Source organism: Morone saxatilis, unplaced genomic scaffold, assembly GCF_004916995.1.
Source record: "Morone saxatilis isolate NCDOM2014 unplaced genomic scaffold, NCSU_SB_2.0 Contig12, whole genome shotgun sequence".
NCBI lineage: Eukaryota > Metazoa > Chordata > Actinopteri > Moronidae > Morone > Morone saxatilis.
This window is the reverse complement of record NW_023339674.1, coordinates 10,452,018-10,466,848: the sequence shown is the minus strand read 5'-3', so window position 1 is coordinate 10,466,848 and position 14,831 is coordinate 10,452,018. Positions and strand designations below refer to the sequence as shown.

General features: G+C 39.9%; 2 protein-coding genes across 4 annotated transcripts in view; one reads left to right on the top strand and one right to left on the bottom strand.

The window, feature by feature from the left end:
• The first annotated feature begins 2,446 nt into the window (after positions 1-2,446).
• On the top strand, positions 2,447-4,264 carry lim2.2 (lens intrinsic membrane protein 2.2). Its single transcript, XM_035653939.1, has 4 exons — positions 2,447-2,624; positions 3,025-3,165; positions 3,622-3,756; positions 4,194-4,264. Exons 1-4 carry the CDS (start codon positions 2,447-2,449, stop codon positions 4,262-4,264), a joined length of 525 nt encoding a protein of 174 aa, XP_035509832.1.
• A 1,058-nt stretch (positions 4,265-5,322) lies between these two features.
• The window catches only part of si:zfos-943e10.1 (GRAM domain-containing protein 2B), an 11,126-nt gene continuing 1,617 nt past the window's right edge, over positions 5,323-14,831 (bottom strand). Inside the window, exons 1-13 of one of the 3 annotated variants that reach the window (XM_035653078.1) lie at positions 13,565-13,951; positions 12,657-12,833; positions 11,667-11,730; positions 11,362-11,434; positions 11,163-11,266; positions 10,874-10,972; positions 10,598-10,669; positions 10,133-10,201; positions 9,843-9,939; positions 9,474-9,563; positions 8,983-9,088; positions 8,326-8,429; positions 5,323-7,636 (exon numbers count right to left, since the gene is read on the bottom strand). In XM_035653078.1, coding sequence (XP_035508971.1) covers positions 7,608-7,636; positions 8,326-8,429; positions 8,983-9,088; positions 9,474-9,563; positions 9,843-9,939; positions 10,133-10,201; positions 10,598-10,669; positions 10,874-10,972; positions 11,163-11,266; positions 11,362-11,434; positions 11,667-11,730; positions 12,657-12,833; positions 13,565-13,623 — 1,143 coding nt within the window. In that variant the 5' untranslated portion in view covers positions 13,624-13,951 and the 3' untranslated portion in view covers positions 5,323-7,607. Of the gene's footprint in view, positions 7,637-8,321; positions 8,430-8,982; positions 9,089-9,473; positions 9,564-9,842; positions 9,940-10,132; positions 10,202-10,597; positions 10,670-10,873; positions 10,973-11,162; positions 11,267-11,361; positions 11,435-11,666; positions 11,731-12,656; positions 12,834-13,564; positions 13,952-14,831 lie in introns of those variants that run through there. The other 2 variants (XM_035653077.1, XM_035653076.1) reach the window with 2 other exon arrangements.

Genomic DNA, 14,831 nt, shown 5'->3' with positions numbered 1-14,831 from the left:
GACAGATTTATTTATTTATTTGCAGTTTTATTTTGATATTTTCTCATATGCCTTGTCATCTGTAAATTCTTGCAATGTCACTGTAATGCGGAAAATGACCATTCATTGGCATTTGTGCACACTTGTATACATTTCACATCTGTTACTATTGAAAAAGTGATAATAATTTGTGCTTTACACAATGTTGAAAATACATCATGTTCAGTTTTGGAATTTCAGTCATTTGGAAATGTGTCACAGACAAAAAAAATAATTTAACTGTTGTGTTCCAGACAAACTAAATAGATAAACTGCAACATGGGAACAAGTCAATGTTTGGTCTGAAGTTTTAGCAACCTAAAAAAAACAAGTGTTCCAGAGGATGTTTAGTGGTGTAGAGTAAACCTTAAAATGGAATATATTGCCAATCAGACAGCATCTCCTATACAAAAATGACCAAAGAAGTGAAATTGGCTGTCCGAAGTCTAAACAATGGTAAAGAGGCACTTTAAAGATAGGAATGCTCCTGGACTGCACAATGTGAAAGGACAAATCTGGTCACATCACTTCTACAAATAAGGATCTAAGGAACTTTTACCGAGCACCTATGCAGAAAGCTGATGGATTTGGGAGAGAAGAGTGTGGGAAAAAATACGTCATGGGTTATCATATTATGCATCATATTATCTGTGACTCACAATGGCATATTGAGTGTCATTTGTGTGTGGAATGTGGAATGAAGGGGTACAAACTGAATAATAAAATAGTGGCTGTCTAATACCACATGTTGCACTTGCTTATGATTTAAAAAAGGCAGTTTTAGGTTACATTTTAGATACAAACTGCCCATGCACACGGGTAGGTGCAGGATGCACACACAACAGAAAAGAATCTAATGGTGCAATTACTGCCAATACTGCCAATTAGATGCCAGGCATGATCAGCTACTTTTGAGAAAACACGAGAAGGAAAGTGAAGAGAAAAGGGAAAGGATGAAAAGAGGTCACGCAGGACACGTGAGATAGAGAACGTGCAAGAGGTTGTAGAGACCAAGGGGTGATGGAGGGATGGAGGTAACTGCAGAGAAGAGAGCAAGGGGGATTTGCCATCACTCACATGCTGCACTCGATCATTCCCTCTTTTGTGAGGTGGACAATGAGAGCCAGGGGTACAGGGCTTAAAAAGGATAGGCACACTGTTAGAGCCAGCAACCCTGGAGAGACACCAGCCAACTCAGAGGTATCAGAAAAGAAAATGTGGACTTACAAAGAATTGATTTTTACTCAACTTCCAGGAAGATACGACTTTGTTTGACGGCTTGTCAACAACTATGAACCTGTTTTTGGAGTGGAAGTGGAACTACAAAGGCAGAAGAGATGAAGTTTGGAGACCTATATCTAGGGAAACGCTCTTAACAGCTGACAAACTGGGCCTGGGACCCTGATGGTTGTTCATGTTTCTGGACAAGTCTAACAATATTGTCAAGACGCATTTGGGATTCAGATGTATAGGCGTGATTTGGATGTGATTTTGGAAATTAGAGGGTTTTAAGAGCCGCAGTGAGGAGTATAGGAGTTTAAATCAGTCTATGAAATCATTGGCTGTGTGACAGAGAGCGACACTGCTGACAGTTCAGTTGCTCAGTGTTGAAAGATTAGTTTGTGGTGCATAGAGGGGAATTAGTGGCGAACAATGGCTCTGAACTGCCTGATAGGCAAGCTCATTGTCATAACAGTGGTTTGGCTCAAGTGCTTTGCTGGCTATGACCAATTTGACAGCATCGCAGAAGAATGACTCACTTTCTTGTCTAATGCGCATGCATGGTCGAAATTTTCATTCCAAATCTCTCTCTTTTTTTTGCAACAAAAAATGCTTAATGAGGATCAAATGGTAATATTTCAAAACCAGAAAAATGACATGTTTTTTTAACTGTTTTAAAGGTTTGGTTTATTCTTGGCCATTTAGTTGTGTAGTGTCTATCAGTATTAGAGATGTGATCAATCTATTCCGTGCAAATGCACCTCAACCTGGCTCACATACTAAAATAGAGGCGGCAGGTTTGTAGGAGGTCTGTTGAGCTATCTGGGACACCTCTGATTTAGACCTGTAGCACATCCGGGATGCTGAAAAATAACGTAGGACTGGAATGTGGAACTGGCAAGGAAACTTTGTTATCTTGAACAGACATAGATAATGATTGGATATTTCTGCCTGAAGTGCCTAATGCAGATTCAGAGACAGCAGAGAGAACTTGTTGACAGGCTATTTTTCCTATACATGGGATAGGAAACAGTTGACAATGCCAATCTACGTGAATGACTTGACTAAGGCATCCATTCAGGGCATCATTAAGTAAAATCATTATTAGTATGAGGTCAAAATGATACACCTTGCTCCAACATGTCTTCTCTTCCCTGAATAGTTGCTGAATGTGTAGGAGGACAGCGCTTCCCCCAGCTTCTCCACGATGCTGTATAGTTTGGCGGGAGGAGGCACACTCTGCGGCGTGGCTGCCCTCGTACTTCTCATCGTTTCTACAGCGACAGACTTCTGGATGCAGTATCGATACTCGGGTAGCTCTGCCAATCAGGGACTCTGGAGGTTCTGCATCAACCACAAATGCCATGCCCACACCATAACTGTAGGTGAGTACTTCAGAGGTGACACTCAGAACAGACAAAGGTTTGATTTCAAACACAGTGACAACATAGCAAGGACAAAATCATGGTCAAACTGGTCTATCTAGAAAACAACTAACAATTTCTTGGTCATTTCTTTAAGCCAAAGCCGCTCCACTTAAATTAGGTCAAAAGAACTCTAAACTTCAACCAATAGTGTTTGAAAGAAAAGGCAAAAGAAAAGAAGAGCAAATAGAAGGGAGAATCAGCAGAAAATTCACTATGACCAATCAAATAGACCCAATTGCAGAGGAACTCCGTATTGTGAGTGCTAATACTGGCAAAATGACAAACTGATCTGATCCAGTCCAAGCCTAAGCCTAAGTATCTGTTGATGTGTGTGTGATCCTGATCTTTTTGTGTCCAGCCTTCTGGGATGCTACACGGGCCTTTATGTTGCTGGCGGTGCTGAGCTGCTTTGCCGGCGTGGTGCTCGGCCTGAGCGCCTTCACTAATGGCACCAAGAACAGGAGGGTCCGTACAGGCGGCATCGCCCTGGTCCTGTCAGGTAACACACACACACACACACACAGGGTGCCCTGTTGCAGATACTATGCTGTAAACTTAGCTTAGTTTGTTCAACGTAGCAAGTTCATCTGATTATCAACCCGATTGTACTTCTTCGAGGCAGAGTGAGTAGAAGATTATAGAGTAACTGCAGGGAAATCAGCAGTCAGTTCCAAAAATAAGCTACATTTTCCCTGCACTAGGCTTGTGTGGGACCTTTTTGCAATGGCCTTACGACAGTGGCCAAACTGCAGTCAGTGGATACCAAGGGTTTAGGTTAAAAAGCTGTGCCACGCTTTGATGGATAACTCTTTTGTTAAATGCAATATTGTACACTTTAATAAGCAGTATCTTGACAGGTTATATTGGTTAGAGTTTCTTAAATCTGGTCTGCTTATTTTCATGTTTTACTTTAATAATAATAGTTTTAAAGTTTCCTCTCTCTCTCCATTCTCAGGTTTTCTTGCCCTGCTAGCTTTGGCAATTTACACCGGAGTGACTGTCACTTTCTTTGGCAAACGTTTCTTGGACTGGCGCTTCTCCTGGTCCTACATCATCGGCTGGGTGGCCATCATTCTGGCTTTTGCAGCAGGTATTAACTGTATTTATTTATTCATGGGTCTTATTTATTTCGTTAAAATTGTTTATTGTCTATCAAAAATAACATTTTGATGTTGTATAGTGGCAAAAATACCTCAGTATAGATGGTTACCCAGCAGCCAAGAGGAAAAAATGAATTGAACCAGTGCCTATGGCTCTGCATTAAACCAGTGAGCTCTTAAATAAGCAACATCTTAAAATGTCTTTTGGTTCTTTTTTTGTCTTGTTTTATAGTAATTCAATATTTAAAAGTTCATTGATCCACAGCTGCTTTGTTAGAAAACGCTTCTATTTTTTTACAACAGTTATTGGTCATAGTGAGATGATTTTTTAAAAGTATGGATATGTCATTAAAAACTGATTCATTATATTTGGAGAATAGTGTGTTTCTTAACTTTCTGACAAAGACTTGCCTTTGGTTTCTTTCAGGTGTTTTTCAGCTCTGTGCTTACCAGCGGACTACTGGCGAACCTGCTCCTTCAAATAACCCAGACAGCTGAATACAATGATTAGCTCGAAGACTGTTGAAATGGATGTCAGTGCTGCTTTTGAGTTCCTAGAATGGAATAAATAGAAACTTGTGTGGTTTCACTTCAACTCCGATTCAATGACAACAATATTTTTTGAATCTAGACATTTAAAAAACATCTACCTTCTTCCAGTGATAATTGGTAGATCAATTAATTTGACAACTACATTACCTAGAAGTCTTTTATTTTCTGTTGGTGTATCAGAGATTCTCCACTAGATGGTGGTCTTATGCCACATACAGGAGGCACAAAAAAGATAATACCTCTGTCACAGAGGGAATTCACCAAACTTGCACTAACAATCAGAAGTCTTGCGGACTGGATTTTAAAAACTGGTTACAAAGTACAACTGACAGCTTAGGAGCAGCAAAGGTAATAGCTTAAACTACTGATACCAGTGGGGCATCAAGGTCATTGTTCGCATCTAAGTATAGGCTACCTTTAGAATAAAAAAACCCAAAAGAAATGGAAATGATAAAATATCTGGAAGTGCTAAATCAAAGGCAACTAGATTTGCTGCAGTTTGCAAATGTATACAGCAAGTATAGTTAGTTGACTTAAATATCCTATGACCTGGATAAGAGACTATAATAGTAAAATAATAAAATATAGAGCAAAAGCAAGAGAATACATTTGTAGTATTCACTGTAAGTGTTTGTATGTGGTAAGTAGATGCAAGCAGGGGTGCATTATTGTTAATAAATATATTCAGTCTTACTGACCAGATTCCATCAGATTTATAGTTTACTTGTGATGCTTCCTAAATCCATCAAATAAGACTATTAAAACTGTGAAAGGTCTCTGTCAAACCAAGAACAATCTGCATTAGAAACTTAACAGCAACTGTATTTTTTTGGTGCCAAATTTTCTATATCTGATTTCACTGAATGTAAAAATTTCAAGTTAAGGTTTTCACTTTTTTCCACTTTACCAACTTCTACTTTACAAACTTTATTTGATCAGGTTTATTTTCTATCCATTCAATCAGGTCTCATGTAGGAGTTAAGTAACAGCAAATACACAAAACATTTACTTCGCAACATTTGATTTATTTTGAACAATAGCAAAGCCATCTCACAGAGACTACTTTGAATTACACAGAATGCAAATAAATATATAGGACCATAGTAGAATTAAGGACATTAACAATTGATACAAAATTATTTACAACACTTTCAATAGTGCAAAACCACACAAATACTGCCCTCATCATTGAGATTCTTGCATTGAGTCCTTTCAAGGACAGTGGATGTGTGTGCTGCCCCCTGGTGGGGGAATATAAGAACCGACAGTACTGTATATGGCATGTTGACAAAAAACCTTTGCTAAACATAAGAATGACCATCTTGAAACTGGGTGTAGCAAAAGTAAACCCACTCGCTACACCTCGTCAAAAAGGGCTTCCACAACGAGGGTGATGTGAAATCATTGAGATGTGGATATGCATCGTTAGGTTAGTTTAAAAAGGGTCATAAGAGGGGGGGGGGGGGGGGGAGAAAAAAAAAGAAGCATTCTGAGAAGCTGAATAGTTACCAGTATCAGTTAGAAAAGTCAAGTAAATCTCAATGAAATAGTAGTGTTCTTTCTCAAAGCGACATTTGAGAAACCACCAAAGCCAAGAACGTTTGAAAAATGTGAACCCCCATCACAAGTATTAGACTTTGAAATGACAGAAGGAAAAGATGACAACCTAAAACCCCGTGGCAGGTAGTGCCCACCACCCCTGAGTGAAAACAATTTAAAAAAGGTCTTAGCACCGTCAGATACCACAGAACGCCAGCTTTGCCATTTCTTCTCAATCCAAAAATACGGTGTGTTGGATTGTGACAGGCACAACACATTTTTTAAAGTGCGCTCGCTCGCTTGAGCCGTTTCTTTCACTCACATCTTTGTTTTTTTTTGTTTTCGTTTCTTACACAACTTCTTCCCCAAAAACATCAAGCTCCATTTTAAAAAAAAAAAAAAAAAAAAAAAGCACACAAATATAAATTACAATTTTGCCATGCATAATAATTTGTTGCATATTGAAATTCTCTTCTTGGGACCACTTGTTTTTTTTTTGCTGTTGAAAACTTGCACCTTACGGCAAGTGTGGTTGTAGATTCTCCTCTTTGGGTGGCAAGAGTGAGAATGCATATACAGTGTCAGTCAAGTGTCGATATTGCAGACACATGCATGAACATTAGAAATACATTATTGGTGCTACTTTAAATAACCTGAAAAGTCTAGAAATGCCACTTGGTCCTCAAGAGGCCTGTCAGAGCGAGAGAGGTACATCAACAGACATCTGAACCAGACAGGTTTTAAATCTACTCTTGAAGACCAAAGTCATAGAAAAAAGGTACACAATAACATCTTGATGCCTCTGAGATAAACTCCTTGTGTCCTATTGTGCTAAATATTTATGCATTGATGATGCATTCATCCAGTTGAGACTGCAGAGAAAAAAACCCCAAAACCTCTGAACATTGATCATTAAAGTGATTTAAATCATACCAAAGACGAGGAAAGTAATGCTGCAATCGTTGCTGGTTGGAGAAAGAGAGAAAGGATAAGACCATCAGGAGAGTATCGAGCCTCAATGGGCTGATCTGATTTTGAGATTTCAGCCATCATCATTTCAACCCACAGCTGATTAGGAAGATAAGAACCGAATCGAATAGCAGTACCCGACAGTTACTCAATTTAAGGACAGAGACAGATTTGTACATACCACTGATAGATGGAACGGTAAATAAGAGATAGAAAAATCATTTAAAAGTCATCTCCGTGCATTCATGCAAAAGATGTGCACTGTGTGCATCTTTGGCTATGCATAGCACTACATCTCTGGTGTTGAGGTGCAATATTAAGCACTACAGCAGGCTAATGCTGATTGGTATAGCCCTGTTCAGACCGCATGCTCAGGGAGAGGAGTATGTATGTGAAAGACAATGGACAACATAGGTTCACAGATGTGGAACAGTTTCTGTCAGGCAAGTGCCCGTCAACTTTGCTACACGTAAGTTAGAGCCGTTTGGCTTTGGTTTGAACGACAGACACGCTGCAACCAGGCAGTGTGCGTGTGCATTTTGGCTCGGCCCTGTGTGATTAAGTCGTGGCATGTCCATTTGTCTACTGCACTAGGAGGAAGTATAGCCCTTCAAGTTAACATGTTGTCTCTGAAATTGCACACGTTGGCCATTTTTCCTCTAGCCAACAGCAGAGGCCGTGTCGGGAGCACAGTCTGAGTACATGAAATTTCTCCCGCTGTGTTCTGCTGGAAGAGGCCGAAATAATCCTCCAGTCATGAGTCAACCAGTCTCTCCTTCAGTCACCGAGTGTTATGTGTCTTGGCGGTACCTGTGAAAGCACAAAAGGGAGCCAGTTGAGTGTGGCATATCAAAAGCAAACAACTAAATACACACCTAACAATACACAAGTATTTAGCCGCTTGACAGCAAGGCTGCAACTATTAATAAGGATCAATTTGCCCCGTTCTCTTGTCAGAGAACAAAGCCAATTATGCAACACGGTAAACACCAGATTGAAAGCAATACCAAAAGTAGATAACTATATTCCGCACCCAACAACAATTGTAACAGCCACGTATGCTTTTTCAGCAACATTCAAATTGACACAAGACCTCTTAACCTATAATTAAGTTGTGTCTGTGCATATTGTACTCTGTAGTGTGACCACAGCATGTGTTGGGGTGATTGACTGTACCTATGTAAACCAAAAAGACGTCTACCATTTTTAGACACTGGTGAAACTACGGTGTAGTTGTCTGACCTACAAGTGTTTGTTTGTGTGATCATTGAGGACTGTCTGGGCACAAAAAAGGCGAACTTTAATGAATTTGTCTTCATTTTTAACGGTGCAGTTGTGAGGCAGAACTGCTGTTTTGGGTATACACACACTGCTCACGCCAACGGTTTCATTTCTTTAGAAACCACCGTGTAAGGTGTGGTTCTGTCGCTTTATATTCAGAGAATGGAGGGCCATGAGGAATAAAAGACTGAAATCGAAAGAGAAAGATTCTTACCCACTCTGTAAGGTGAACTCGGGCAGCGCCCCCAAAGATGTCAGCTGTTCCTCCAGGGCCACGATACGTAAACCAATGTAGCCAGAAGACAGCAGCAGCAGCACAACCCTGTAACATACAGACAAAATACGACACGGTCACATTTATTGCCCATTTATTCACTGTGATAAATGTTCATGATTCCAGCTTACAGCAGGTCCATGGAGAACCAACAACAACTAAAGACTTGATTAATGCCTATATTTTTATTGTCCTTTTAACAGGCACTTAATGGACTGTGTGTCATATTTGCATAACACTAAAATACACTGCCACTATTTATATTTCTCTGGGGGGGGGGATGGCTACAGTGTAAGGGATAGTTGTACATTTCTTGTGTTAGCAATCAAAAACTGGTTTGCAAAAACACACACACAAAAAGAAAGTTGGCAGCAGCTGCTTTAGATTTTCCATTACATAAAAGAGATCCAACAAGATCACCTAGTTCGTTAGTAACAGGGCAGGTTTCTAAAATTCCTCCATTTCCTTAAAGGAGTGTGTCTTTGAGAGAGTGAGAAGCAGATTTAGATTAGCACATAGGAAGATAAAGCACTGGATTAAAGCAAGACGGGAGGGAGAGAGGATAAGACAGGACACGCTATAGAAAGGAAGTGCTACTCACAAAATCAAGTAAATGAAGAGAAGAGTGTTGAGGGTGCTGGCCTCTCTCTGAACCAGCAGGGACTTGGCCTTTTCTGTCACATTCCAAACCCACGATCCACTTGAACCTGGAAAAGGAATTGGAAATGTAGCATGAATATTAAAAGGTTCTCATGTTGGAAGGTTCTAGCTTCATTTCATTCAATGGCAAGTTGACAATACGTTGTATATTTTGTAGATGATTGTAGATAGTGAGAAGCAAAAATGAAACTGAGAAAGCCTCATCTCAAACTCATGAAAACTATTATGATTAAAAAAGAAATGCTGGGTTTCCCTGTAACTATGAAGGTTTATCATCATCATAGACATCTTCCAACTAGCACTTACTAAATGTGTATTTGCTAGCGTCTGTCTATCTGGGGATTAAACACCAGCCAGTTTGAAATGATAAATAAACTAGCAACCACCGTGAGAGTTTTCCAGGAGACAGCTGGTCACTAATCTTAGTCGTACCTGATACGGACAGCTCCTCTGAGGACGAGCTATCACTCTGCTGCATGTGAAGGCTCTGGAAAGCCGAGCTGTTGTCAGTAGGCACTGGCTCTGAAGGAGGAACAGAGGTGGGGAAAAAGAAACTCATGTTAGCCTGTCATTAGACCTTGGACTTTGCATGTCAACTGGCTAGAACAGAAATGAGAGCGAGAGATAACGGCACCAAAACATTTTTATCCATTCATGCACGGTTTTGTCAACTGAGGATTAGCATTACTCTCAATACGTTTAGATTTCTACGTCACACATGATGGTTATATTAACTGTGTTTGCTGTGTAGCATGTAAACATAATAGAAAAAGAATTAAATAACTGGAGTAGACCTCTCACCTCTGTGTGGTCTGTGCAGAGGCTGCTCCTGCAAAGACTGTGACTCAGAGCCATTGAATTGGTCGAAGCTGTCGTCCAGACTGGACTGGCTGGAGTTCTGTGGAGATATGAGAGCAAGGAATGCAGTCACAAACGGGTCTATCCTACAATTCAGTCATATTCACAATTATGTGCTCCTAGATATTTAAGAATAGGTACATTATGTGCTCCTTGAAAAAAGATGTTACCTTTCAGTCAAATGACAATGTGTGACATTTTAAATTCGGCAATATTAAGAAAAGGTCTCTTACCACAAGTTTGCTCTTATCAAAGCTGTTCTCAGCTGAGGAGAAGATGGGGCTACTATTTGTGCTGCCATCCTGTAACAGAGAAATGTTTTGATTTAGGCATTTTTGAAAAGGAACTTTCATTTAAATTAATTTGATTTCTTATGGAGTAAGTTCTGGCTAATTGATTTGATACTGTGCATGCTCAATCTCCATTTAGTCCCAACATAAATACACAAAATGTTTCGAGACATGCAACAAGGTTATAATACCAGGGTTGCTGCTCTCTTTCCGTTTCAAAATTCAATAGATCAGACCAGACCAGAACTCAATGTCTGACTGAATTATTTTTATATTATACAGGATCAAAATGATTATAACCTGATTACAGTGTTTAATTACTGTTAGTGTGATGTATTGTTTTCCCTACAATTGTATCACATTTAGCATTGCAGATATCTAAAACAACATTTGACCTGGGCAACTCACCTCTATCTGAGGACATACTGAACGCAGCAGCTGATAACATGATTCTCTGTTCCGCAGTGACACAAACAGGAACTGCACAATGAGAGGGAATTAAAAACAATGTTAGCCATCTGCCCTGCTGGCAAAACTGAAACATAAAACACTCTCATTGATTTTTTATTGATTTATTAGACCAAACTAGCAGAGTTCAGTGGGGCAAGGCTAATATTTGACTTTGAACAGCCTAATCAGGTGTTTATAAAGATGACTGTACAGGGCTGGAGGTAAGAAACTGACCTTGTCTCCTTCTGTGGTGCGTATGGACAAGGCATTGGGTACCAGCAAAGCTGTGTTCTGCTTCTTCACTATGTGGATGCAGGAAACTGGAATTACTACCTGCAAGAGCACAGAGCAAAAAACAAACAAAAGTCAGGTAGACTGTTTCAGAAATTGTTTCATGGAACTATGTGGTGACGAATCACTACAAGAAAAATGTAAAGTGAAATATTCCATTAATATAATTTAAAAATATAATCATATAACACTGTAATAAGTAAAGAAGAGCCAGGGCAGAGCTGCAACCTACCTTAGTGTCCTTGAGCAGAACTGAGGAGTAGAAACAGGCGTGGGTGTCAGTGATGTACAGCCGACCATGGTAGGGCACTTCCTTCTGCAGGGCACAGATGTATGCTGGGAAAGGAACACAAACACTTGTTAGATTTACGTGGTTCATTCATTCATGAAGTCATTCTTTCTCCCCTTCATTTTTTTTTTTTTTTGCTTACCATGTATCAAGTCTTCACTCTTGGAAATGTCTGGAAACAACTTGTGGAATGTCTTGTTGTGCTTCATAAAACTCTAAATGAGAGAAGATCAAAGCAAAAATCAGGACACTGGGCACTGGCAGACAATGGGATCTTGGCTCAAGAGCAGCATTCAATAAAAAGCACTGGTCTAGTTTGAGGCCACAGACCCATTTACCAAACAGCAATACTATTATGGTGCATTAAAAAGTACCAGAAATGTCTATACTTCCACTTAATAATTGATTTCTTCAAAATGTTTCAATAAAAACTTGTGGTGGACTTACACTTTGTGTGCCCGTGCCCTCCGTTCTCTCAAAGCCTGTGCTGTCAACATCGAACGTCTGCGACCTGTAGAGACAAAAAGAGCACATCGGTCAATTTAAGAGTCAGCAAGTTTAAGCTGATATGAGAAGATAAAGAGACAGTACATGAATGCACACTTTAACGCTATGAAGGATATCTCTCCAACCCACTTTGCGTTTAATTAAGTTTAATAACAGTGTGAGAAAGGAGTTGAATGTTAAACCAGTCAACTGAAATTATTTGTACTTGTTGACACAAGAAGTGACTAAACCATCATAGAACTTAGATGTCTTTGCTACGCAGATGAGTGTTTACCATGCCCACTGTAAAAATTCCAGTTTTCCAATTTTAAAATAGACCTATTGCTTGACTGAACTTTGGTTAGTGGTGATTTTCCTCAACCCAAAATGATATATGTTTAAAGTGGCTGGGTGATCCCACTCGTCGTGTAAGGCAGCAGTGGGGATGAAGATCGCTCGTCACACTAACAAATATTACAACTCTACCTCACACATTTGCATCATGTGAGAACAGTCAGTGTACAACGGCTGTGCAGTCATGTGGGTGTCACGACTGAGCAGCAGCTGAGAGTTAGGTCAGGTCTTGTGATACATGTTCAGAAGAGCTCCACTACAACCAATGTTTGATTTTATACATTTCAAGACTGAGAAATAAGATTTTCCCCACTTAGTCTGCAAGATAAAAAAAATAATAAACTCAGATGTTTTAGATGTTTAAACTATTTAAAAAGTTGGAAAGTGTGAAAGTAAGACAATCTCTTGGCCTATCAGAATACAGATCCGTTTACAGTGTGACTCACCATGAATTTGCAAAATTTTAACACCTCTGTATGTGCATTTAAAGTATGATATTTAACTGTATTGAAGACTTTTTAAGGTTGTTTTTATAAATATCATTTAGAAATTTTTTTTTTTTTGTATAATTCCCGACTCATTCCCCATTAGTCCTACCTGATGGCTACTTGTCTGGTGAGGGTTTTGTGCTGTTGTTGGACCTCGAGCTGGGCCGCCTCCAAGCTCAAGGCTTTCCTCGTCTCCACTTTCTTGATGCTGCCATTGCTTAAGCTGCTCCTGCTTTTCTTCACTTTGGTTGGCAGCCCGCCACCACTGCTCTCTACTGGGTAGCTGCTGGATATGGGAGGAAAAACATTTTTTTTTTTTATTTAGCAACACCAAAATAAGGTTTTACAATCACAGGTGGAATTTCTCTTGGAAGAGTTACGGCAAGAACGTTGCATAACACAGCACGATTATTTGCATTTCACCATTATCTGACTATTATAGGTACAAAGAGTCACAGCCGAGACACCCACGGATGAAACTCTTCACCTCTGTAGAAACGTACCTTCCGAAATTGTCATGAAGCACCAAAGAACATGGTAATTAAATACTCTTTAACAGCACGTATCAGGTTTCACATTGACTTGGGTTTCGGATTTAGTGTGTTCTAATTCATTGCTCAAAAAGGTCTTATTAACTAAAAATCCCTCCATCTCTACTCAAACTAAAGGCTATGTGATGGCCAGACTAACATTTGTCACAGTGAGATTTTATCTTTATGGCGTGCTGGGAAAGGTCAGCCTTTTCCGGAAATGTTTTATTGATATACCTCACGTCAGTGCTGAAGCTGCTTTACAAGCTGCTCAACTTACGCAGATGCTCTAAAGACAGACAACCTTCTCTAAATATGTAATTTCAATAAACTGCTACTACTTACTTACTACTTCAAAAGAGCACCACCTGTCCTCGACCAGGAAGAAACGAGCCACAAATTCAATGAAAGACTAACGACGGTATTGACATGAATCAAAACCTTAAACAAAACTACTGAAGACAAACAACGACATAGACCGCCTTACCTGGTAATCTTAAATCGCTTTGATGAACGAAAACTCATATACCTACTGACTGTAGGCATTTCCTTTCCTTATGGAAAAATAAAAACTAAAATAACTCTTAAACTCTATTATCTGTAAGCTATACTCAGTGGCCTCACGCCATTAAAGCTAAGAAGTAAAGAACAAGAACAAACAAAAGATACTCAGATAATAAAATGCCGAAGTTTTTTTTTTTTTTTTTAAAGTCCTCGGAGTGTTCGAAATGTGTTGTTGTCCTAGTTAAGCCAGGGTCCTGTGCCACATCCTGCCAGAAAAAAAAACTGTTGCTGTGTTGCAGTATGAATGCACTAGTAAGAGGAAGCCACTTTGTGTTGAGAATGGTGTGACACTCCGTAGTGGGTGACGTCAAACTCAACCACTCCCCCAGAGCCAAACAGGCATCTCACACACTCACTCACACACACACACACACACACACACACACACTCACACACACACACACACAGAGTTACACACAGACACACACACACACACACAAACGCATTTTCATACTATATACTTATATATTATGGGTAGTTAGACTTAGTATATACTATATTTCTATGGATGAGAGTGTTGGGACAGTGTCAGGCCTCAGGTGAAGCCAATGCTCTAACCACGTAAAGTGCATTTCAAGCCCTCGCTTCTTCTAGTTTATTCTTTCTGTAGTATGATACTTAAGTCTTCTTTTTATGACAGTTAAAATGCCAGAGAAAGTTTCGCAGTGATGTAGCCAGAGGTGAGATGATAATGGTAGCAGAATACGCACACGCTCTTATTCACTTAGATGGTACTGTTTCCTGCAGCTCATTGGTCAGTTGCCTGTGCACGTCACAATGTTTCTGCAGAGACACTAGTGGGCAGAAACTTATTGGTAGTGCCTAGTTCAATAGGTAAGGAATCCTGGTATTAACTGCAGAGGCTTGTTGAGTGGCGGAGCTGAATAGGCTGGGTGCGGCTGCTTTCATGGCTGTTTTCTGTTGTCCAGGAAGATTGTTCCCAGGACGAGTTTATTGGCGCCTGTGGGCAGTGAAGACCGTGTACCTTCGGTCTAAATTGATAGGGATGTGCTGCAGGTCGTCAGGAAAGAAGCCCAGTTAGGAGGATGAAAAAGACTTACATCCTGCGACGACTTGTTTATCATTAAATGAAGGGTTTTGTGCTCAACCAGGTCTGGTTCACGTTGATATCTGTATGTGTTGCCTCTGTCGAGGCTAGTTGCTAGATGACCATCCTCTGCCTGTTTGCT

Bases quoted from the DNA above. Each gene is read 5' to 3' on its own strand.
- lim2.2 (XM_035653939.1), top strand. From the start codon at position 2,447: ATGCTGTATAGTTTGGCGGGAGGAGGCACACTCTGCGGCGTGGCTGCC. The intron at 2,625-3,024 runs GTGAGTACTTCA...TTTTGTGTCCAG, and splicing joins TGCCCACACCATAACTGTAG to CCTTCTGGGATGCTACACGG. The intron at 3,757-4,193 runs GTATTAACTGTA...GGTTTCTTTCAG, and splicing joins CATTCTGGCTTTTGCAGCAG to GTGTTTTTCAGCTCTGTGCT.